The sequence below is a fragment of the Lampris incognitus genome, chromosome 16 (assembly GCF_029633865.1).
Source record: "Lampris incognitus isolate fLamInc1 chromosome 16, fLamInc1.hap2, whole genome shotgun sequence".
Lineage (NCBI taxonomy): Eukaryota > Metazoa > Chordata > Actinopteri > Lampriformes > Lampridae > Lampris > Lampris incognitus.
Window position 1 is genome coordinate 28,780,507 of NC_079226.1, and position 22,640 is coordinate 28,803,146.

Below are 22,640 nucleotides of genomic sequence, written 5' to 3' on the forward strand. Positions count from 1 at the left end.
TTATACTGTTTTTATTTTTACTCTTACTTATTTGGTCTTATTCTTATTTTTACCTTGTCTAGTTTTATTTCTTTGTAAAGCACTTTGTAACATTATTTTAGAAAAGTGCTATATAAATAAAGTTATTATTATTATTTGTGAACTTGGGATGATTGCATTGTGTGTTGTGTTGGCCACACGTGTTCAGGTGCTGCAGAGGAGCTAGTTTCCAGTCATAAAGCTGTGCTGCTTGAGAAAGAGCAACATGCATGCCACCTACAGGAGAAGGACCAGCAACTGCAGCAAGAGGTATTGGGACATGGTTACACATATTTCACTCTCAACTAGTTTGATCTATTGTGTGTAGACACACACGTGCTGACACAAAGCAAGATCATTTTTTCATTATTTTCAGTATATGTTCTTATTAAACATATATATTTTGGTCATTTAGTTGTAAGACCACATGCAGCTTAAAATAAGTTTAACAATGGCAATTAATCTTGTGGTTTGCTTTCCGTCTCCTAGGTGTTGCGCCTACAGGAGGAGCAGGCTGTGCTGAAACGGAGCTCAGAGCAGGAAGTTGCTCATCTCTGGGCCCAGCTGGAGAGCATGAGAGCTAGCCGACAAGAACTGGGAGGTGAGAGGGTTAAACCAGCACAGACACTTTTCAATGCTTTATTTTGATCAGGCACACATTGGCCTTGAATAGTCAGACCCTTGCTGCATTAACAACAAGCACGTCAAAAAGCGAGATGTAAAACTGCACATCAGTGGAGGAAAAAAGGAAACTTGTCTCCATGTGATTGCTGTAGGGTGCTACTTTAATATTCCCCAACTACTCTATTGTTTTCCTTTTCTTTTTCCTTTTTGTAAAAATGTATTTTATGGTATTCGTCATCCCCCTCCTTGTCTCACAGAGTTGAAGGAACAGCTGCTGGCTCGCTCGTCTCGTGTTGATGACATCGAGCGCCTGAAGGCAGAGTTTAGTGAACAAAGAAGAGAGATCAGGGAGCAGAATGAGGCAGAGCTGGAGAGCCTGAGGAGGTACAGACCAATAGCTTGTTTGCAGTCATGTGATTCTGATGACGCGCAAGATTCAGATGGAGGGCAGGAAGTGAAAAGCAGAATGGACGAGATGGAGCTAGTTTAGCCTGAACTGTGCTAGTTTAGATGATATTATGAGAGAAAGGTATAAACAGAAAGTAAGATATGTTGGACATGATCCTTATGTTATGAAGAGTGATTTAAAAAAAAAAATTTTTTTTTTGACGAAGTGGTCACTGCACACGTGCGTTATCCGACTCCGCTCCTCCAGACCGCAGACGACGGTTCGCAAGCCATTTTTTCCAGCGTTTTTGGTCAATTTCTTGCATTTTTTTCCCCCTCATGAACAACTACTTTTGGTACTCAATAAAAACTCCTTGTGGTTTCTCAGTTAATGATGCCAAACATAGGCATTTTGAAAGTTTGTGGTAGTGCTTCACTTCTTGCCCTCCATCTGTAGTTCGTGACGTCATATGCAAACAACCTACACAAACGATGATAGTACAGTATATGCAAACAAAATGATTAAACCCTGAACCACAACTAGATTTTGTTTTTTTTGGGGGGGGGGGGGTTGTCAACCTGTCATGGTGGTTTACCGATTCCAAAATTTACCAGACATTTCTATTAACCAGTCTTTAATTATAGACTCTAATCTAAGATCCAAAATATGGTTGGTTACCTGCCAAGTTGGCCGGTACATCGGGCAATCTTAACTGTCAACTCCAAAATGTACCAGGTTCTCTTGGTGTCTGCTGTTAACTTGCCTCATTCTTAATATGGTCACATGAAAATAGTTAATATACACACATTGATGCCTTAATACTCGTTTAGATACTTTGAGCAGCGGTTGCGGACAGCGGAAGAAGGCCACAGGGAGGAAATTGCCCTGCTGCAGCTGAGGCTAGTGGAGGGTGCCTTGGAGGAGTCTGTGCTTAAGACGGGGGAAGTTAGGTACGCTAGTTGAGGTGTACATGTACAGGTACACCTACTTCTGATTATACACTTGATGCCAAGTTCTTTGTTCATAGATGGGTTTGGTTTCTGCTTTAGTTTCATGTCTGAAGGCAAAGACGAAGAGAAAAATGACGTGCTGTCTGAGATCACACTCAAACTGGAGAAACATAAGGTAACTTGAAGTGACAAATAGTATTCAAAAATGACTAGCTATGTCCAAGTGTGGCATTTTTCTAATATTATTAATTTCATTTACCTCATGATTATGAGACAGGATATGTTATCATGATTTATGTGGTCATGTTCATCATTTAAGGGTAACCAAATGCGTTTTAACCACTTTTGGTTGGTGTAAGAATACCGAGGATATCACCTGTTGTGACAGAAGATAATGGCCCATTTTTTGTTTTACCTCTTATAGGATGATGCATGCATTTTTGTTTACTTTTTCAGCAATGTCATGCCGATCTTTAGTTGGTGCTTCATTAAGTATTTTATGTCTGGCTTGGCTCTTTCAGGAGGAGCTGGACACTTTGCGTTGGCAACTGGAGGAGAGACATGAGCTAGAGCTGTCCAATCTTCGCTCCTCTATGACTCTGTCCTATAAGGAAGAGCTCCTCCAGGTCAGAAACATGTTCAGTCTGTCATTCCACAACTCCATCTCCATCCTTCTTAATGCCTTTGTGAACTTGGCTTTTTTTTTTAAAGCTTTTTTCAAGTAAAGAATTGTTATTAAAGAGATGTGACTTTTCTTGTCACTACTGATTGTCTGTTGAAAATCCATTAGAAGTACGGTGCTCTTGTGCCAAATGTTGAAAGATTTCTAACTTTTGAGCACAAGGTGCCCTGAACACTTAAAACACACTAAGCTCTTGCCACTGCGAGGAACATGCACTAGCCCATCCCTTTACAGTGGATGAAGAAAGGGAAAGAAACCAGCGCTAAGAGTAGAGTTAGCCAGCAAGAGATCCTAATCTTTTACTTTCACATTGGTGTACATTGACACTGACATCATTTTGTGCATCAGGCGCGTTCTGACCTCACAGACCGTTACTACGAAGACCTGCAGGAGCTGAAGACTCGACATGCCCTGGAGCTGGAGCAGCTCAGAGCCAGACTGTCTGACAGTCATGTACAAGGTACTTCACATATGTCCTTATTAACACACACACACACACACACACACACACACACACACACACACACACACACATACACTTGGTACCAGAATGCTGCTCAACAAAATTAATCTTTCTCACAGATCTGACACGGATTCGACTTGAAGCAGCCAGACAGGTTGAGGTAAAAACAGATTTTTTAATTTGATAATCATGCTTATATATGTTTATTTATGAAACTATCACCAAAAAAAAAAACACAAATTTTAGGCCACACAATGTTATGTCATGAAGATAATATATCGTATAGATCAATGTGTTGCCAGTGACGATAATGACCTATTTAGGTGGAAGTTGAGCAGAGGATTTGGTGTCACAGTGAAGAACTGCGAACTAGAATGACCATCATCCAGACCTTGGAGAACAGACTATCTGCTCTTAGTAAACAACATGAGGCTGAGCTTCAGAGGAACACACAACAGGTACACATACACATATGCATGGGTTTTGACAAGTTGTTAATTTTTAGATTCAATGTGTGACTCGAGTTTAAATTTGGGTTTATCCTTCTCTGGCCTATATACACTTAATTTTGGCTTACTTTTAGTCTATTTTTGGTTATTATAGCTTAAGTTTTTTATTACCCTTCCCTTTTTCCCCCCAATTGTAACTGGCCAATTACCCCACTCTTCCGAGCCATCCCGGTTGCTGCTCCACCCCCTCTGCTGATCCGGGGAGGGCTGCAGACTACCACATGTCTCCTCAAATACATGTGGAGTTGCCAACCGCTTCTTTTCACCTGACAGTGAGGAGTTTCGCCAGGGGGACGTAGCACGTGGGAGGCGCTAGTGCAGTGACCAGGACACATACCCAAATACGGCTTCCCAGCCGCAGACACGACCAATTGTGTCTGTAGGGATGCCCGACCAAGCCGGAGGTAACATGGGGATTCAAACCGGGATCCCTGTGTTGGTAGGCAACGAAATAGACTGCCACCCGGATGCCCCTGTTTTGGCTTAAAATTTAATTTCTCAGGCAGGACTGTAAATACTGCAATTTTATTTTATAACTATATTTTTTGCTGATCTTTAGAATTTTTTAGTTTTAACTTAATCTACTACTACTACTTTTGGCTGCTCCAGTTAAGGGTCGCCACAGCGGATCATCCATTTCCATTTCTTCCTGGCCTCTGTTACACCAGCCACCTGCATGTCCTCTCTCACCACATCCAAAAGCCTCTTCTTTGGCCTTCCTCTTTTCCTCTTCCCTGGCAGCTCCATATTCAGCATCCATCTCCCAATATACCCAGCATCTCTCCTCCACACATGTTGAAGCCATCTCGATTTTGCCTCTCTTAACTTAATCAGTTATGTCATATTCTTTGGCATTGCACATTTGACAAACAAAACAACTTGAACTAAAAGGAGAAAAAACCCCATTAACTGGAAAAATTAGTAATACTGGAAGTGGAAAGAGAAGATTGGAGGTGTGCTCATCTTTGAAATAGGAATACTTAGCTGGTAGTAATGCTGATAAGTCTTCTTCCTGCATGTCCTTTCCTTTGCTCCATCAACCAATGAAGTTGAAATGGGAGTTTGCTGAGGACCTGCGTGTTGGCCTGGAGGAGGCTCAGAAACAAGAGCGCGAGAGTGTAACAGAGGAGCTGACTCTGAGGAGCCAGGCCGAGGCTCAGAGGCTGAGAGAGGAGTGCCAAGAGGAGCAGGAAGCCCACCTCTCTGCCCTGGAGGAAGACTTTGAGAGAAGATTGGAAGAGGAAAGGACTGACCTGAAAAGAGCTCTCCAAGAGGAGATGGATTATTTCATGTCCCTCCAGGCTTATCTTGACATTGATCAGAGTAAGATAATTTTGTTGTTTATGCAGTGTATAAAAATGGTATAATTTGTCAGAAAAATATCTATTCGCTGCTTTCATTTTTAGATGCAAATGAATTTGTTTTGGAAATCCTAATTTCACCCTACCCTACACTGTACTTTTGGAATTAATTTTGCTGTGTGTCTCTCAGCACCTCAGTTCCTAGCAGTTGCACCGGAAAACCAAATTGAACTTGAGATGAAGAGGGCCACACGCCATAGGGCTGCTATTCTCCTCCGGCAGCAGGGCAAGGCACGGCTTTACCAAGCCCAGGATAGGTAAGCTCTCAATGGGGCCAATGAATGAAATCATTTGCTGTAGGTTTGAGTCTTGTGGGAATTGCTGGTAAATCAACAGTCCTGTTTCAGATGTTAGCCCTCAAGCTAAGTAACCTAATATAACTTTATACTCCATAGAAAAGAGCGAGCGCCAGAAAGCTAACATTGAGAAATATGGTCCAAAGTCATTAAAGGGGTCATAAATTGTCACCGTTCATGTCATCACAAACCAAGGATCTTGTGAACAACTTCAACTCAAAAATATGAAATATTTTTCACAACATTGCATCTGTTAAAACTAAAAACATAGAAAAACAAAAAATGGAGGGGTTTGTTAGGCAGCTTAAGACAGACTGTTGCCAGGCAGAACAACAATGGAGAAAGACTAAACTTGAGGTTCACCATGAAATTTGCAAGGATAGACTGAACAAGTATAGCAAAGAAAGTAAACAGACCAGACAGTCTTTTTTTCTCTAAAATCATTAAATCATTAATGGAAATATTAACAATAGTAAAGTGCTTTTCTCTACTATTGATTGACTTATTAATCCACTATCTCCAAACCCATCAGAGATGCTGTCCACTAATAAAATGTGAAAAATTCGCTACATTCTTCAATAACAAAATTATTGCCATTAGACACAACATTAGTGCCTCAACATCCAGTAATGAACCTACCCTCCAGAAATATCACCGGCGCCATGTCTCACTTTGACCCCCTAGACCAGGGGTGGGCAATCTTATCCAGAAAGGGCCAGTGTGGGTGAAGGTTTTTGTTCCAACCAAGCAATTACATACCTGTGTCTCCTAATCAAGTTCCTCAGCAAAGACTCTACTGGTTGATTAGTGGAATCAGGTGTGTAACTGCTTGGTTGGAACAAAAACCTTCACCTACACTGGCCCTTTCTGGATAAGATTGCCCACCCGTAGTCTAGACAATATTGTTAGGCAGCTCAGGCCCTCCACCTGCTGCTTGGATGCTGCCCCTACCAAATTTTTGAAAACGTTTTTAATTGCTTAGCACATGATGTTTTAGAAATTATTACCTACTCTCTTCAGGCAGGCATATTTCCTGCAGCACTTAAGACAGCTGTCATTAAACCAGTTCTGAAGAAGAGTAATCTGGATGCAACAGCTATTGCCAACTACAGGCCCATCTCCAGCTTACCATTCCTCAGCAAAATCCTTGAAAAAACAGTTTATTCTCAAGTTAATAACTATTTAATATCTAACAACCTTCTAGGCATTGATCAATCAGGTTTTCGATATCACCATAGCACAGAAACGGCCCTTTATCAAAGTTGTGAACGATCTGCATATGAACACAGATTCTAATAAATTGTCTGTTCTTGTGCTCCTGGATCTCAGTGCCGCCTTCGACACTGTTGATCATGATATTTTGCTAGAGAGATTAGAAAAATAGGTTGGCCTTTCTGGCCCGGTTCTCCGCTGGTTTAGAACATACCTTCAGGACAAGCAGTTCTTTGTGTCTGTTGGGAGATTTTCCTTGGACAAAGTGGGTATAAGGTGTGGGGTACCCCAAGGTTCAATTCTTGGACCACTACTATTCAATCTCTGTATGCTCCCACTTGCACATATTATACAGAAACACAAAATAAATTACTATAATTATGCAGATGATTCACAACTGTACATATCCCTATCTCCTGATGACCTAGATCCCATACATTCCCTAATTCAGTGTATTGACCATATTAATCTATGGATGTCAGATAACTTTTTACAACTGAACAAAGACAAGACAGAAATGCTTATTTTTGGTGCAAAGACTCAGAAACAAACAATTGCAGCTTAATCTCAGCTCTGTCTCTGGAGTGCAAAAGCGAAGCTAGAAATCTTGGTGTAATCATAGACAGTGATCTAGATTTTAAGAGCCACATCAATCATCTCACAAGATCAGCCTTCTACCATCTTAAAAACATTTCAAAACTATGGGGCTTTCTATCAAAATCAGACTGAGAAATTAATCCATGCATTTATAACAAGTAGACTAGACTACTGCAATGGACTGTTCACCAGCCTCCCAAAATCAGTTGTGCTCCAACTACAGTTAATACAAAATGCGGCAGCACGTGTTCTCACCGGAACTAAAAAGTATGAGCACATTACACCTGTTCCTAGAACTGCATTGGCTCCCTGTCAAAACTAGAATTGATTTTAAAATTCTGTTAATTGTATACAAAGCGCTAAATGGCCTTGCACCACACTATATGAAAGACATGTTAATTCCTTACAAACCAGCAAGAACTCTCAGGTCCAATGGCAGTGGTCTTTTAACCATCCCTCATGCTAGGTCTAGAGCAGGAGAAGCTGCATTTTCTATTGACGCCCCAAGTAGATGGAACAACCTGCCTGAGTACCTGAGAGAGGTCCCCACACTGAACACATTTAAAACCAGGTTAAAAACCTTACTTTTTAAAACAGCCTACAGCTAAGTTCATAATGTGTGTGTGTGTGTATTTTATATATTTTGCTATTTTTATATATTCTGATCTGATTGTAGTTATTTTTAATTAATCACTGTTTATGGCACTTATGGCACATGGCTTGATAAAAATTTTCTATTTATTTTACTAACTCAGTTTTAAACGTGTCTGTACTTTTATAAGATTTGCCTGTACTTTTATTTATTTATTTGTTTTTTTTGTGAGAGGGGTGAGATTTTGTTTTATTGTGTGAAGCACTTTGTGTTACATTAGTTTGTATGAAAAGTGCTATACAAATACATTCTGATTGATTGATAAGTTGTTTTAGATTTTTTGAACTTAAAACATACATGGTGGTTTGGGCCTAGGATGGAAGAACTGATTGCCCTCATGATAAATTCAACAAAAAACCTGCATCACATAATCATTTTGAGAAAATCTCTCTACGTAGACTTGTGAGAACCTCCGGTGTGGGATCTACAACAGCACTGCCACCTGTCCCCCACACTACCACCACTATCCTCTTGGTCCTACCCCCTTTTTTATACTTAAAGTCATATATCTTCAAAAAGATGCCATAGAAATGAAAAGAATCCAGTTCTCCAACAATCCAGCTTGAAACACATGGCTTGATAAAAATTTTCTAGTGTTAAAAAAGTTATTAATTTTTGTAATGATCTGTTGTATGCCCAGGTTCCAAAAAGAGAACGCCCAGTTGGAGCAGCGTTTGGCCCAGAAGGATGAATTCACTCTGGGGGAGCTGAGGGAAAAACACCAGGCGGAGCTGCAATGCCAGAGAGCAACATTACTGAAAAAACACTCACAAGAGATAGACACACTCTGTGCCAAAAACAAAGCACAACTAGATTCACTCAGTGCCAATCACAGAGAAAAACTCACTGCTATGGCAGCTGAGCTAGACTCCAAGCACAAGGCTGTGCTTGTTGCCTTGGAAGCAACCCTTGATTCCAAGTGGAAGGCAGAGCTTGATAGTCGGGAGGCAGTCCTTCGTGAGACCAGTCAGGCGCAACTTGAGGCCCTAGAGGCAGAGCTGGTCAGTAAGCACCAGGAAGAGAGGGATGAGCTAGAGAGGAGGATGCTGGGTAATATGGACACTTTGGAGGCCACCTATCTGAAGGAGGTTCAAGTAAGGAGACACTAAGAGATGAAACATGGTCCACTTGTCTATAAAAACTTTTTTTCTTGTTACTTATTTGTACAAGGCGTGAGATTCATTACAAATGCAAACCCATTTTTATCATTAATCTTGTTCATTGTCCTTGCACAACTTTCATTCATAATATTCTTTGTATACAATTGTTTGCCTTTGTCTGTCCCAGACTTTGCGTGATGAAATGGTACAGCTTGAAGAGAGGCATCATCAAGAGGTGAATCACCAGAAGGTAGAGCATAGACATGAAATGGAGCATCAAAGGATAGAACAGCTGTCTGTCAGAGAGGAGCTACGAAAGGAACTTGCACAAGTCCACATGGAGAAGTTCAGTGCCATGGCAGCAGAGCTCAGCCATGCTCATCAGGTGAGAGAGGAGGATGTATAACACAGCAAAAGATGGCCTTTTAATTGGTTTGTGACATTCTATCAATAATTTAATGTAACCAAGTAAGTTTGTTTTGTAAATATTGAACTTGCCAAAGTGAGTTTTGTTGTTTGGTTATTGTCAACTTAGAATGATGTCAAGTCTTACCAGTTTTGTTTTTTTCTGTCTTGCAGGCAGAGTTATCTGCTCAGAAAGAGGCCTTAGATGCTGAACACTGCAAGGCTCTTGAGACCCTTAAGAAACAGGTATTCATGTATTGCATTCAACATCCATCATTTTCTTGCACTTGTCTATAGAAATGGGCACACTTTTACATTTGACTCCTCCTGGTAAGTTCCCTGGTGTAATGTTAGCATAATATGAGCATATGTTAACACATTGCATAGCAGCCAGAAGAGGCAAGCTGCCTTGATCGAAAATGGTGAATATCTGTGGTGTTCTTGGCCACAATAAAAAAACTTAAATAACATGAAGTTTCTTTAGACCTAGTTGAGAACAAGACTAGGTCAAATATAGTATATGGCTGGACTATGTATGGTCAGTGTTTGAAATTGTGGCCAATTGGTTACAGGGATAGTCAGTGGTAGTGTCTATTATGTGAATTCCTGGATATTAAATGTTCATCTGCAATTTGCTGTAGTGATCCCAGTAATATTTATTGTTAAAGTGTACTGAAGTAGCATATCGCATGACATGGTAAAGTTTGAGTAAAGAAAAAAAAAAGGTTATAAATGCAGTTACAAGAACAATACTTTCTACTCATGTCAGAGAGGAGAGTTGTGAGATTTTAGGCTGTTAGGATCTGCGGATTTTAGTGGCATGCATAACTGTCGTTAACATAAAAATGGTAAAACACAGCTAGGGTGGTCACGATCATGAAATTTTAGTTGACGATTAATTGTCATACAAATAATTGCGATTAATGATTTAATTGTCCTTTTCTGATCATTTTATGCCACTATTATAGTATAAGCCTAATCATAGTTAATAATACACATATACCTTATGAAGAAGAAGAGCCATGTATTGGCACTGAACATTGGAACATATAAATAAAATTTCTGTTTGCCTTTTAGACTTTGTAAACAAAAATTGCACAGGGCAGATATGACATAAATAACAACTTAAATATACAAAGCCTACTGAAAATGGAAGGTACCAATAATGTACTTATGGCCAAAACAGGCCATATCCTTGTCAACCACAGCCAGTCATGTACCTCACTCGTTAGGTAGATTCCGGGCAAGTAACACCAATATGTTGACTTTATCTGGCTTACGGCAACATCTTACTGGGGTAACAATGTTGCCAGCTGTGCTAAACATTCTCTCAGAGGCAGTACTTGTTGCACAAATGCACATGTACTTTCTTGCTAACTTGGCCATCAGAGGGAACCTTGCTTGATTGTCATGCCGCTACATCAGAGGATCCACCAAGAGATCCAGTGTCTCTTCCTGCAGGTACTGTCTCAGTTCAGTATCAGTCCGCACTGTTTGGCACAGCCTGGTTAGCAATTTGGGTTCATCTGTTCTGCAACAGGTCGCAAAGCCTCTTCTTGGGTGCAGGAGATGCAGATCCATCATCTTCTGCCACAGCGCTGTTACAGTCCCCACCCCCTCACTGTTGCCTCCTCCCTCTCTCATCTCCATCATCTCCCTTAAAAGCTAGTCCTTAGTATCATCCACGACCACTGCATCCCCAATGCTGCCCCTATACCTGCCCCTTGGATCGAGGAGGGTGGCCTTTCTCAGGAGCTCTTGACGTGGTGTTGCACTGTGCTTTTCATCAAGAACACATCACATTTTTTTCTTGATGTTTGCTTTGAGTGTGGTGTCCTTGGGGTCTGGGGATAAGAGTTCTCCCTTTAGAAGGTCCAGCATAGGCTTCACGGAGGACACAGTCACACACTTTTCCCTGATAGAACATCAGTAAAATCAGCCACCGGTTTCAGTGCTGCATTGATGGATTCCAAGACAGATGTATCCTGCCAGGTTAGGTTGAGGTGCCCATGTTTCCTGTCATCAGTCAGGATGTGGTGTCTTATGGCAGGGAGTTGTTCCAGCACCCTCTCTACCATTTTTTTGGTACCCTATCATGTAGAGACATCCTGCAGGAAAGATAACACATTTGTTTAGGCTTTTGTTCATTATACCAAGATTACATGATAATGACCTAACATTTGGGTTTCAATTTCAAAACATTTTCTACAGCATCTGATAGAGAGAAGTCACTGCTCATGCCCAGATTTCATGTGTAAATGATAATTAATGTAAAGGTAAATTATGAAATTGCTGTTTGCAAATTCACTTATATAAATGTTAAATAAATAAATAATCATTACATTTATATAGCGCTTTTCTAGACACCCAAATGAATAACTCACTAGAATTAGACTTTGTTGGGGGAGATTGGCCTCAGTCTGTGCCTTTCTCAGGTCTCTCTTCTTTAACCAGCTGAGGTTGAAAGTGTTGACCAGACTTCTGCACAATCCCAAGGCGCGAGCTGTGCATTCCTTCTCACTTGCTATGGCATTTGTGACAGCTAAATGGAGACTATGGCCAAAGCAATTTAGCCATGACCAGCCGAGGTCTTATTGCTTATTGCAGCCACAATGTTAGAACCATTATCTGTGGTTATGCAGGACATTTTATGCTCATCTAATTAATGCCCAATCTGCCAAAGTAGACTGAACACATTCTGCAAGTATATCAGCTGTGTGGTTCTCTGGTGTATATCTTGTTTCTAAACACTTAGACTGTAGAGTCCAGTCATTGGTTGGGTAATGTATTGTTAAGCTCATGTATGGGGTCATATTTGAGCTTGACCACATGTCTGTAGTGGCTGAGTAAAAGTCCATTTCTTTTAAATCCCTTAGAATGTCATCCTTCACTTAGTTGTATAAATTGGGGATTGCAGTTTTGGAGATGTATGTTTTTCTTGGCAATTCATACTGCTTGTCAAACTTTTCCAGCATTTCTTTAAATGCTGGTTTTTCAACCGTATTAAATGGCTGCATTTCTTTGGCTATATACTGCGTTACATTGTCTGTTAACGTGCACCATCTGGTACTGTCACGTTTATTTATACGTTTATTTAGACACTCATCCGAAAGCTTCAGGAACAGCCAATTGCCGGGATGAAACTGTGGCAGTGGCTTTTTTTTCCAAGTTCAGTGAATTGGGTGGGGTTGTGGGTCTATAGATGATTTTTTAAATTTGCGGTATTAGCGCTTTTGACCACCACCTTTTTGCTGCAAATCCGACAGATTGCCTCCCCCAAGTTATTGGGCTCTCCTTTTTCATCCATCCATCCATCCATTATCCAAGCCGCTTATCCTGTTCTCAGGGTCGCAGGGATGCTGGAGCTTATCCCAGCAGTCATTGGGCGGGAGGCACCGCTAGACCATTTGGCTTAAAACCAAAATGTGCCCATTGCAGTGCTGTGGTGTTTGGCTTTGCAACTACATCCATGATGTTAACGTCAATAGATGCTCATCAAAATGCAGTTGTTGAATATTAGAGAATAAGCGTCTCATGATAAACAGTTTGTTGGCGCTAATTCACCACTCATGTCATTAAACCATCGCAGAAGGGGCGCAACAAGATGACGTCATTCAAAGAGTGCCAGTCAAACAACAAACGGTGGAAAACGACATGGAAATAGTGATGGAAATATGACATTTCTGTTAGTTTCATCCAGCTGTTTTTATACAAATGAATGGGACCCTGAGAGCAGGATAAGTGGTTTGGATAGTGGATGGATAGATGGAAACGATTCTAACAATTATGCAAAATAATCGCAGTCAGGTCAAATGATCACGATCAGGCGATTATCTATGTAATAATTGTGACAGCTCTAAACATGTCATGATTTTAAATAACCTGGCCAAGAGGCAGCATGTGTATAGAAAACAGAAGGGGGCTCAGAACTCAGCCTTGATGGACACCACAATTCAGCTGAGCCATCAAGGAAGTAGAGTTACCCAGAACAATAGAAAAAGTTCTGTTGGAGAGGTAAGAGCCCAATAAACTAAGAGCTAAGTTCTGATGCCTACCCAAGTCGACTGTGTCAAAGGCAACACTTAAGTCTAAAAGAACTAAAACTGAGCAGTCACCTCTGCCGGCAGTAGGTCATAAGTAACCTTAACTAGATCTGTGTCGGTACTATGAGGTGCTCTAAAACCAGACTGGAAACTGTTAAAAACACTATTGTTGTTCATAAAAGATATCAATTGAGATGAAAACACTCTCTCTAGAACCTTAGATAAAAAAGACAATTTGGAGCTTGGTCTGTTGTTGCTTAAGGACTGGAGAGATCCAAATTAGGTTTCTTTGGCAAAACTGTCTCGAAAAGAATCAGAGGCCAGATAATCATTAAGAATTTGCAGAATAACGGGACTAAAAGTGGAAAATACCTCCTTGAGCAGCTTTGTGGGGATGATGTCTAAGATGCAGGAGGAGGAGTTCATATTGGAGACTGTACTCTCTAACACTGACCTTGTAATGGGTTGAAACAGGGTAAAAGAGGCAGAAATAACACGGGGAATGGAAAGAATGCAAGGGTCAGGCTGGATTTAGGGACCTGATATTCTCCACCTTATTTACAAAATGAGTGAAAACATTTTCGGACAGCTCAACATCAGGTTCAGAAAAAGAAGTTGGGGGACCATTAATAACAGAAGTAATTACCCTAAAGAGAACTTTAGGATTGTGGTCATTTCCAGATATCAATTCAGAGACGTAAGCTGATCTCGCATCCTTAAATGCTTTCTGGTAAATTAACATTTGTTTTTAAGGGTGTTATGTGCTATTTCAGACTTGTTGACCTTCCATTGTCGTTCAGATTTTCTACGGTGTCTTTTAAGGGCTCATATGTGATCATTCAGCCAGGGGAGGTTATTTGAATTTTGTTTCCTAGTTTTAAACAGTGCGATTTGGTCAAGGATGGATAAGCACTGATCATTGAATAAATTTAGCAGTGCATCTAGATTTAGAGGGGATATAGAGGGATTGAAGATTTCAAGATTTAATTTGTCATTTCCATTATGTACCTGCATACATAAAACAAAAATGAAATGCCATTTCTCCCAGCCCACAGTTTTGCAACAGAAAAAGAAAAAAAAAAATACCCAAAATGTCCCTAAAAATGAAACCACTAAAAACATAAAAACAGAGAGAATGGGTGCCCTGGTGGCTCACCTAGTAGAGCATGTACTACATAAGGCTGAGTCCTTACCACAGTGGCCAGGGTTTGAATCCGGCCCGGGCCCTTTGCTGTATGTCATCACATCTCTCTTCCCTGCCTTTCCTGTCTCCCTCTCTACTATCACTGTCCAATTTAAAAAAAAAAAAAAAAGAGGCGGAAAATGGAAAAAAAGGACAAAAAAAAGCATCACTGAATTTAATTGCAGAACCAGCATTGAGAATGCGAGAGCGTGTTTTAGGATAACGACTAGGAATAGAGACCTAATTGGAACTCTGAAAACAGCTGCTTTATGGTCAGTTACAAGCATATTCACTAGATTAAGACACTCGAGAGAGAAACCAGATGAGAGTACAAGGTCTAAGGTGTGACCTTTGGAATGTGTGGCCCCTTAACAGATTGAATGAGGTTAAAAGAGTCTATAAGATCTAAAAAATTTGAGATGAGGGAATGGGAAGGACAACATACATGAATATTAAAATCACCAAGAATAAGCACCCTGTCATATTTTGGCAGGAGAATGGATAGAAGTTCAGAAAACTGAGAAATAATACTGAACTAACTAAATTAGGGAGCCTATAAATTAAGATGCAGAAAATTGATATTCTCCTACAATATCCGCTCACGAGCACACCTGGCATGAGGATGCCTTTGGCTGGCTACAGTCACTGCTGCCATGATCACTGCAAAGTCTGGGTGTGACATCCTGTATAAATGTGCCTCAAGTACCAGAAACTCTGAAGATGCTGATAATTTTCACTCTTAACTGTGTGTGACTATTAGCGCTGGTGTTTGTGAATTAGACTTTTTTGGCAATGAGGCTCATTTGCATAGAAAGAGGCCAATTTTGCACCAAATGTATACATACTATTATCGGGTTTCTTTTTATCTTATTTGTGCCAGCTTAGTGGCCGCAAAAGCTGCACAATCCTTTTGTGAATTCGATAGCAAGTGTTTTGTCAAAGTAGTTGTTATTTGGGGTGCTTTAACTGTGTTCTCTCCCTCATGCCTCTCAGCATTTGGCCAACCAATCGTGTAACTTCATTTATGTTGTTGGTCACCTGATCCAGCAGCCCAATCGTGTAACTTCGTTGTTCAGGCCCTCCAATCATGATTGGTCAAGGACATTCACGTTTGTAGGGCTGGCCAGGTGGTCTGGTCCAGCCAAAAAGTGAAAAGCAACAACTTGAAATGAAAGACTGAAAGCCACTTTATTTTGTCATTGTATGGTTACAACAAAATTTGTTTTCTGCATTTAACCCATCCTATTGTATAGGAGCAGTGGGCAGCTGCAGTGCCCAGGGGCCAACTCCAGTTCTTCTTTCCATTGCCTTGGTCAGGGGCACAGACAGCAGTATTAACCCTAACATGCATGTCTTTTCGATGGTGGGAGGAAACCCACGCAAACACGGGGAGAACATGCAAACTCCACATAGAAAAGACCTGGGATGGTCTGGGGTTCGAACCCCGGACTTTCTTGCTGTGAGGCAACAGTGCTAACCACTGGGCCGCCCTACCTCTTCTTGGTTGATATGTGATGCTGTAAGAAAAAGCCGAACACAATAATGAGCCTTTTTCAGGATATTCCTGGGAAGTGATCGTTCTTTTTTTAAAAGCTAGACCTTGAATGGGCAAATGTCTTACTGACAGGTCGTGGGATGCAGCTACTTGTTGTTCTTTGGTAGTTTATTTTAAGCCCTTTCATTGTGCCACTGATACACCAATGGATTTGGAAATGTTGGCCAGTCGTATCCATTTAGGTCCTTGCTTTAAGTACAGGCAAAGTCTTTTCATTCTATTTTCTTTGTCTCATCTCCCAGGTTCTGGAGTTGGAGCAACAACATAGCATGGCCTTTCAGGAGCTCTCACATACATACACAATGGAGAAAGAACAGCTCATTGAACAACACCAGCTCCAAATGCAGGTGCGGACAGCAAGAGTGTCATGCATATGTGGCAAATGTGTTTGTGTTTTATGTCACAGGATGAATAAACTTCCCTTGCCCCATCTAGTTAGTTGTTGTTAATGATCCTATGAGTAGAAGATTTGGTCTTTGGGCCACTAGAGAAGAGATTACACGGGGTTGTTATTCACCTACCATAATGGTTTGTTTCTAGGAGCATAGGGTATTTGTGTTTGTTTTTGGTGTACAAGGAGCTTATGTCAGGGCTTAAAGTATTCCGGCACCGTGCCGGATTTCTGGCGTGCAGCGTTTGGCTGCGGGGGGAAAAAAAAGAGTCTTATATTTAAAAAAAAAAAACGTCTTGATATCATCACCATCACTTTTGAGTTTATGAGTTCGTCTGCCGATGATATGAGAGGAGCACAACTCTTCCGCTCTCAAACTAACATTATTAGCCAATCAGAAGTAGAATGGGGTGGGTCTTGGAAAAATGTGCTTCAACCGAGTCCTACACTGCATAGATGCCCGAGTAGCGAGATGTCACGTCGAAGGAGAGTAGGATGGAGAGTAAGTTCATGAATCCTGGGGAAGATGCCCTCCTAGTTGATAAAGGATTAAAAAATAAATGGCGCTGGCCGTGGATAGAAGAGATAGGGAAGGACAGTAAGCCTTTTGGTAGCTGGTGTAAGAAGTTAAGAGAAGCAGGTGCTTGCTTCTGCATTTTGTGCTCGAGAAAGCTAGTATATGCAACTAGCGGGGGAAAAGTGCTACCACGTCATGAGTCAGACCCCGCTCATAGAGCAGCTGTTCGTGCTCTCCAACACGCAACGCGGTTACCGGGAGCAACAACCACAGCTGATGTACCGGCATCAATAACTGACCGTGTGTGTGACTTGAAAATACGCGTGTGCACGTTCATCGCAGAGCACGATCTGTCTTTCAAGCTCGCCCAACCCCTGGTGAATTTATTCAAAAAAATAGCTGAAGACAAAATTGCTTTGACAAAACTGTCAATATCTAATCAGCATGCCAGCTATTTGAACACACACGGCATAACACCAGAGTTTAAAAGACATATTTCAGAAAAGCTAAAAAACGGCACGTTTTCCTTAAATGTTGACAAAGCCACCAACCAGAACATGGACAAAGTCCTCAATGTCCTCGTTCGTTTTACTGTTGCCACCTACTGACCTTTCTTGTTATTGCAGTTTCAAAAGGCCCACCATAATCTGCAATCATTCGTTTCCATATAATGGTTTTTTTTTTTTGGTTTTTTTTTTTACCCTGCGAATGTGTCCATGCCACAGGACAACAACCCCCCCCCCACACACACACACACACACACACACACACACACAAAAGTTCAGGCTCAGGATTTTTTTTTTTTTTTTTTTTTGCTTTAACCCCTGCTATGTGTATATTGTATAAAAAGACAAAAACAAACCAAAACTGCATATCGGGTCTTGCTGTAGGAGTTGAAAAGCATCTCTGCACGTGAGCTTGAGGCATGTCGAAGGGAGTGTGAAGAGGAGTCGTCAAGGCAACGTCTTCATTTCCTTGAAGAGGTGGAGTTGCTTAAGGTCCAATCAGAGGAAAGACTACAGGACAGGATCAACCAACTCAAGGTAAAAAAGACAAATAGCTGAAGGAAGATTAGGAAAGACAAGGTATTGGACATTTTTGCCTTTATCAGTAGGGCCCTACATTACTGTGACTGCATATATATCTGTAGCTTTACTAGCCCCAGGTGAATTCATAGTGCCATGCCAAGTTGTATAGGACCATCTGTTGAGCTGTAAAGGAGCAACAGGCAATGAAGGGGATAATTTTTGCATGTTTACAAAAGAAAAGCTCTCCTCACCCATTTTAAAATGCTTCTTTATGGGACGCTGACAAGAGCCTGATACAAGCATTATATAAAGGCTCTGGATTATTGAAGTCTGTGGCATGTGTATGTGGTGGCACTGCCTGTTATAAGCTCCGGCAGCACCAGTTCATTCCAAGGGGTGGTTCATGCTCTTGGAGCCTGTCCCATTGGAGCTTTACTCAAACCCAGTTTCCACATAATCCCTCCAATCATATAGGCATGTCCTATTTCATGTGTGTGCATGCGTGCATGCGTGTTTCTCTCCTCTGCATCCTTGCAATTTAGGGTTATGTGTCAGTTTGTGATGCTGCTATGTAAACAGTGACTAAATAGGATGGATTTAAGCTTTTTATCCCCTGATGCAGAAGGTTTTATTTGTACTCTTTTCTGAAGTTTAATATTCGACCATCTAAAACCAGCAAGCCAGTCTGTTGGCGGCCACCACCGGCCAGAATTTTGTAGCTGCAGCCCAAATTAATATACTGGAGGGGGTGATTTGGGAATTAATTGTATTATGCACCTGTGTTACCACTAACCTTGAAGGCAGAGTTCGAAGACCAGAAGGAGGCAGAGCTTGAGGTGCTGAGGCGGAGTTTTACTTCCGAGCGGGAGCTGAAGGAGTGCAGCTACACAGAGAAGATGAGCCAGCTCACTGCCCAGCTGCAGCAGCTAGACGCTGTGGTGGCCCAGGTAGTAGATGCACACCTGTGCACATGCATGCATACTCTACCCTGTTCAATGTTTTCTTAGATTTTAAAATTGTCACAAGTATAACCCCGCGACCCTGAGAGCAGGATAAGCGGTTCAGATAATGGATGGACGGACAAGTATAACATGTATGTGCACATGCGTACAAATTTTGAGAATGTAAACCATGCATGTGTGAGAGAGAGATTTCTGGCATGTGATGAAAATCAGGCAAGACAGGTACAAGAAGAAGGTGTGTGATGGGGAATAGAATATTAAACAGTGGCTTCATTCATAAGAGCCAGTTGAACAGACTGAGAAGGGGATGGGTTGAAGGGGTAGCTGAGAAGACAGAGGGGATTAAGGGTCAGGGGAGAATAATGCGTTGGAAGATTCTCGTCCGTAGCCCAGAGATTCCGCTCCCCTTACGTCCGACTACCATATCCATTAATCGCCATACTAAACTGTGGATGTGTGTCCCTCCCTTGAGTTAGAGAGACAAAAATACGTACGTCAGTTGACAGGGTAATCTATAATCTCTAAATACATAATGGCATTTAACTTCTGTGCACAACCATTCACCCGCTTGCTGGTCCATTTATCCATTCAGTTGTGCATTCCATTCGCTTATTCAATTCTTTTGCTATAGACAGTATTGACAACTACTGAAAATTGAAGTGTTTGGATTTGTTGTTTAGTACTTGCTGGTTGTTCAAATCCCCATTGGTGATAACCAAATTAACAGACATTTACATTTCTGATCACAAATGAGTACTGTAGTTTTATTAAGATTTCAACCCTGAAGGACTGAAACCTTATTGGTTTTTTTTCTACTGGTTTATTATTACTTGTTCTTCAGACAAGTTTTTTGCAAATTCCTGTGAGCTGGTGCATGTAAGAGAAATGACATTTTGCCTGGTAATAGATATGATGTGCAAACGCTGGCAATGCAAAAAAAAAAAATTCCCGGTCAGCCAGATGGTGACGATTAAACATCCCAAGTTTCCAACTGTGATAGGCCATATCTCCTAGATTGACGTTCCAAGTTTGCTCTATAAATTTGCCAATTGGATCACCAATTCACACCCGTAAAATTTTCATGTTGTTTTGAATTTTTTGAAAATGCAATTCTCCCTTCTCCTACAGACCAATTACCACCAAACTTGGCCAGAATAAAGTATGGAACAAGGCCCAAATATTTTCTTTACAGATTTTTGATATCTTTTTGCATTTTGAAGATATTAGTCATCAATGAAGCATAACACAAAAAGAAATGGCTATACCTCCATGACAGTTTGCTTGATTGTTACGAAATTTTGTGGAGACTATAAAAGCTATTAGATTAAGTATGCATGGCGTGCAAAAGGCATTGAAGCATTAACCAGTAGGGGGTGCTAAAGATGTCAAATATTTATTAGATTGGAGAAGTGGAGAGTTGCTGGTTCCCAGAAGAGTTTTTTCCCCATTCAATCCACCCGTTGGAAATTTTTCTTTTAATGCATATGTAGTGAATTCAGGCGGCAGCCAGGAACCGCCGCAGCCGTTCTCCCGCACGACAGGCGACTACGCTAACCAGTTGACCAAAGGATCTGACCCTTTAGCCGAGGGTCAGCTAGTCTATTCATTCGTGATCATTACACTACCCCCCTCCTTCGGGAAGCGTGTCCCCGCGCTTGAGCATACCAGCTACCACACGCCTCTGGGCACACACGTTTCCGATGGCGTTACGGTCTCACCATCCCACTTCTGATACCAAATGTAGTGAATTCAGGGGGCAGCTGGGAACCACCGCAGCCGGGACACGAACCCAGTTCTCCCGCACCACGGACAACTACGTTAACCAGTTGACTAAAGGGTTTGACCCATTAGCCAAGGGCTAGCGAGTCTATTCATCTGTGATCGTTACACATTCAATACAACACAGAAACATGGGAGTCCCCTGGATGATTTACTACAGGGTTATTTCATGGCCATCAGTAATAAAGGTTAAACTTCTGTTAGGTATGTCAAAAACTAAGGAATCTAGTATAATCCTCCATGGTTGTCGCTATGGAGAATCTACATTTCCTTCACAGGATAAGTCGAAGGAAAGTGGTGGAATGCACATCGATGCACTTCGACAGGTTGCAGCATTCGGGAACAAAACAATACAGCTTAGTTCTCGTTGAATTGGTTAAAATTACTACTGGATTATTTTATCTGAAGAGTTAAGTTGGTAACAAAGCTACACCAGTGTGGACAACAGAATTTTAAACTTCGTGATAGAATGTTTTTTCTTTTAAAGGCGTTGCGCATCAGGGACTCATAGTTGACTTTATTTGTTATGTACAGTCTTGTACCCAGCCAATTACCCCACTCTTCTGAGCCGTCCCAGTCGCTGCTCCACCCCCTCTGCTGATCTGGGGAGGGCTGCAAACTACCACGTGCCTCCTCTGATACATATGGAGTTGCCAGCCACTTCTTTTCACCTGACAGTGAGGAGTTTCGCCAGGGGGATGTAGCGCATGGAAGGATCACGCTATTCCCCCCAGTTCCCTGTCCCCCCGAACAGGTGCCTTGAACAACCAGAGGGGGCGCTAGTGCGGCGACCAGGACACAGCCAGTTGTGTCTGTAGACACCCCCGACCAAGCTGGAAGTAACACGGGGATTCGAACCGGAGATCCCCGTGTTGGTACAGTCTTGTACTTTTGACATTTTTTTCAAGTAACCAGATTTTATTTTCAACGCAGTTGCTCATTGTTTATACTGATGATTTAACTGAGAGGGTTTCAGAACCATCCATCCATCCACTATCCAAACCGCTTATCCTGCTCTCGGGGTCACGGGGATGCTGGAGCCTATCCCAGCAGTCATTGGGCAACAGGCTGGGAGACACCCTGGGCAGGCCACCAGGCCATCACAGGGCCTTCAGAACCATCCATCTCTTAGAAATGCTCAAAAGACCAGTCACATGACATTGTCCATGTGAAAAAATAAATGGGATTTTTTTCTTCTGGGAACCAAGGCCCCCTGATAGAAAGCCACCGACTTCGCCACTCTTGGTAAATTGCTGTGAAACTTGCTGAGCTCACCAGACAGCCTATTTAGGACACCCGTACCAAGTTTTATATCAATTGATAACAGTAAGGCTGAATAGTTTACATTAACTAAATCACCATAGACATCATGTATAAATCAACCACAGAAAACAGTAAAATCTTGTGGTATAAAATGGTTATTTTTAGGGTTATTCTCAGGGGGCTTGAAACCTCCAATTGCCATTTATGGCAATAGTTTTCTTATTTTATTGAATGGCACTCTAAATTCACAAATGTATGAATTCTACTGTACCTTACACCTGCACTGTACTTCTAGTTAGTACTCTATAACTCATATTCCTCATTAACATGTGTATGCGTTTGTCTCCATGGTACCTGCCCAGCTTGACTTAGTCATGAGATATTAACTCCCTTTACACACACACACACACACACACACACCCGAGTGGCTAAGCAAAGAAAAGCTGTAGCGGGGGTGAGAGGGGCTCTGTCGCCTAGACAACAGTATTGTTGTGTTGAGGCAGGTGGCTGGATGAGACTTGTTTGGTTGGAGGGAGCAAGAGACGGAGGGAAAAAGAGAGGGAAGAGATGTTGGGAGAAAAAAGAGAGGGAGGAGATGGTGAAAGGGGAGGGAGAAAGACACGTGGTGGAAGAAGGGAAGGTAAGATATATTATGGCGGTCC

At 41.6% G+C, this 22,640-nt stretch overlaps 1 protein-coding gene across 1 annotated transcript in view; it reads left to right on the plus strand.

Moving 5' to 3' along the window:
- Positions 1 to 22,640, plus strand: part of pcnt (pericentrin) — an 83,737-nt gene that overhangs the window by 15,753 nt on the left and 45,344 nt on the right. Inside the window, exons 17-33 of the mRNA XM_056295408.1 lie at positions 188 to 288; positions 508 to 619; positions 900 to 1,026; positions 1,861 to 1,980; positions 2,080 to 2,116; positions 2,502 to 2,606; positions 3,011 to 3,122; positions 3,245 to 3,285; positions 3,449 to 3,583; positions 4,684 to 4,957; positions 5,126 to 5,252; positions 8,393 to 8,846; positions 9,040 to 9,237; positions 9,432 to 9,503; positions 16,281 to 16,385; positions 17,837 to 17,989; positions 18,775 to 18,921. Coding sequence (XP_056151383.1) covers positions 188 to 288; positions 508 to 619; positions 900 to 1,026; positions 1,861 to 1,980; positions 2,080 to 2,116; positions 2,502 to 2,606; positions 3,011 to 3,122; positions 3,245 to 3,285; positions 3,449 to 3,583; positions 4,684 to 4,957; positions 5,126 to 5,252; positions 8,393 to 8,846; positions 9,040 to 9,237; positions 9,432 to 9,503; positions 16,281 to 16,385; positions 17,837 to 17,989; positions 18,775 to 18,921 — 2,420 coding nt within the window. The remainder of the gene's footprint in view (positions 1 to 187; positions 289 to 507; positions 620 to 899; positions 1,027 to 1,860; positions 1,981 to 2,079; positions 2,117 to 2,501; positions 2,607 to 3,010; positions 3,123 to 3,244; positions 3,286 to 3,448; positions 3,584 to 4,683; positions 4,958 to 5,125; positions 5,253 to 8,392; positions 8,847 to 9,039; positions 9,238 to 9,431; positions 9,504 to 16,280; positions 16,386 to 17,836; positions 17,990 to 18,774; positions 18,922 to 22,640) is intronic.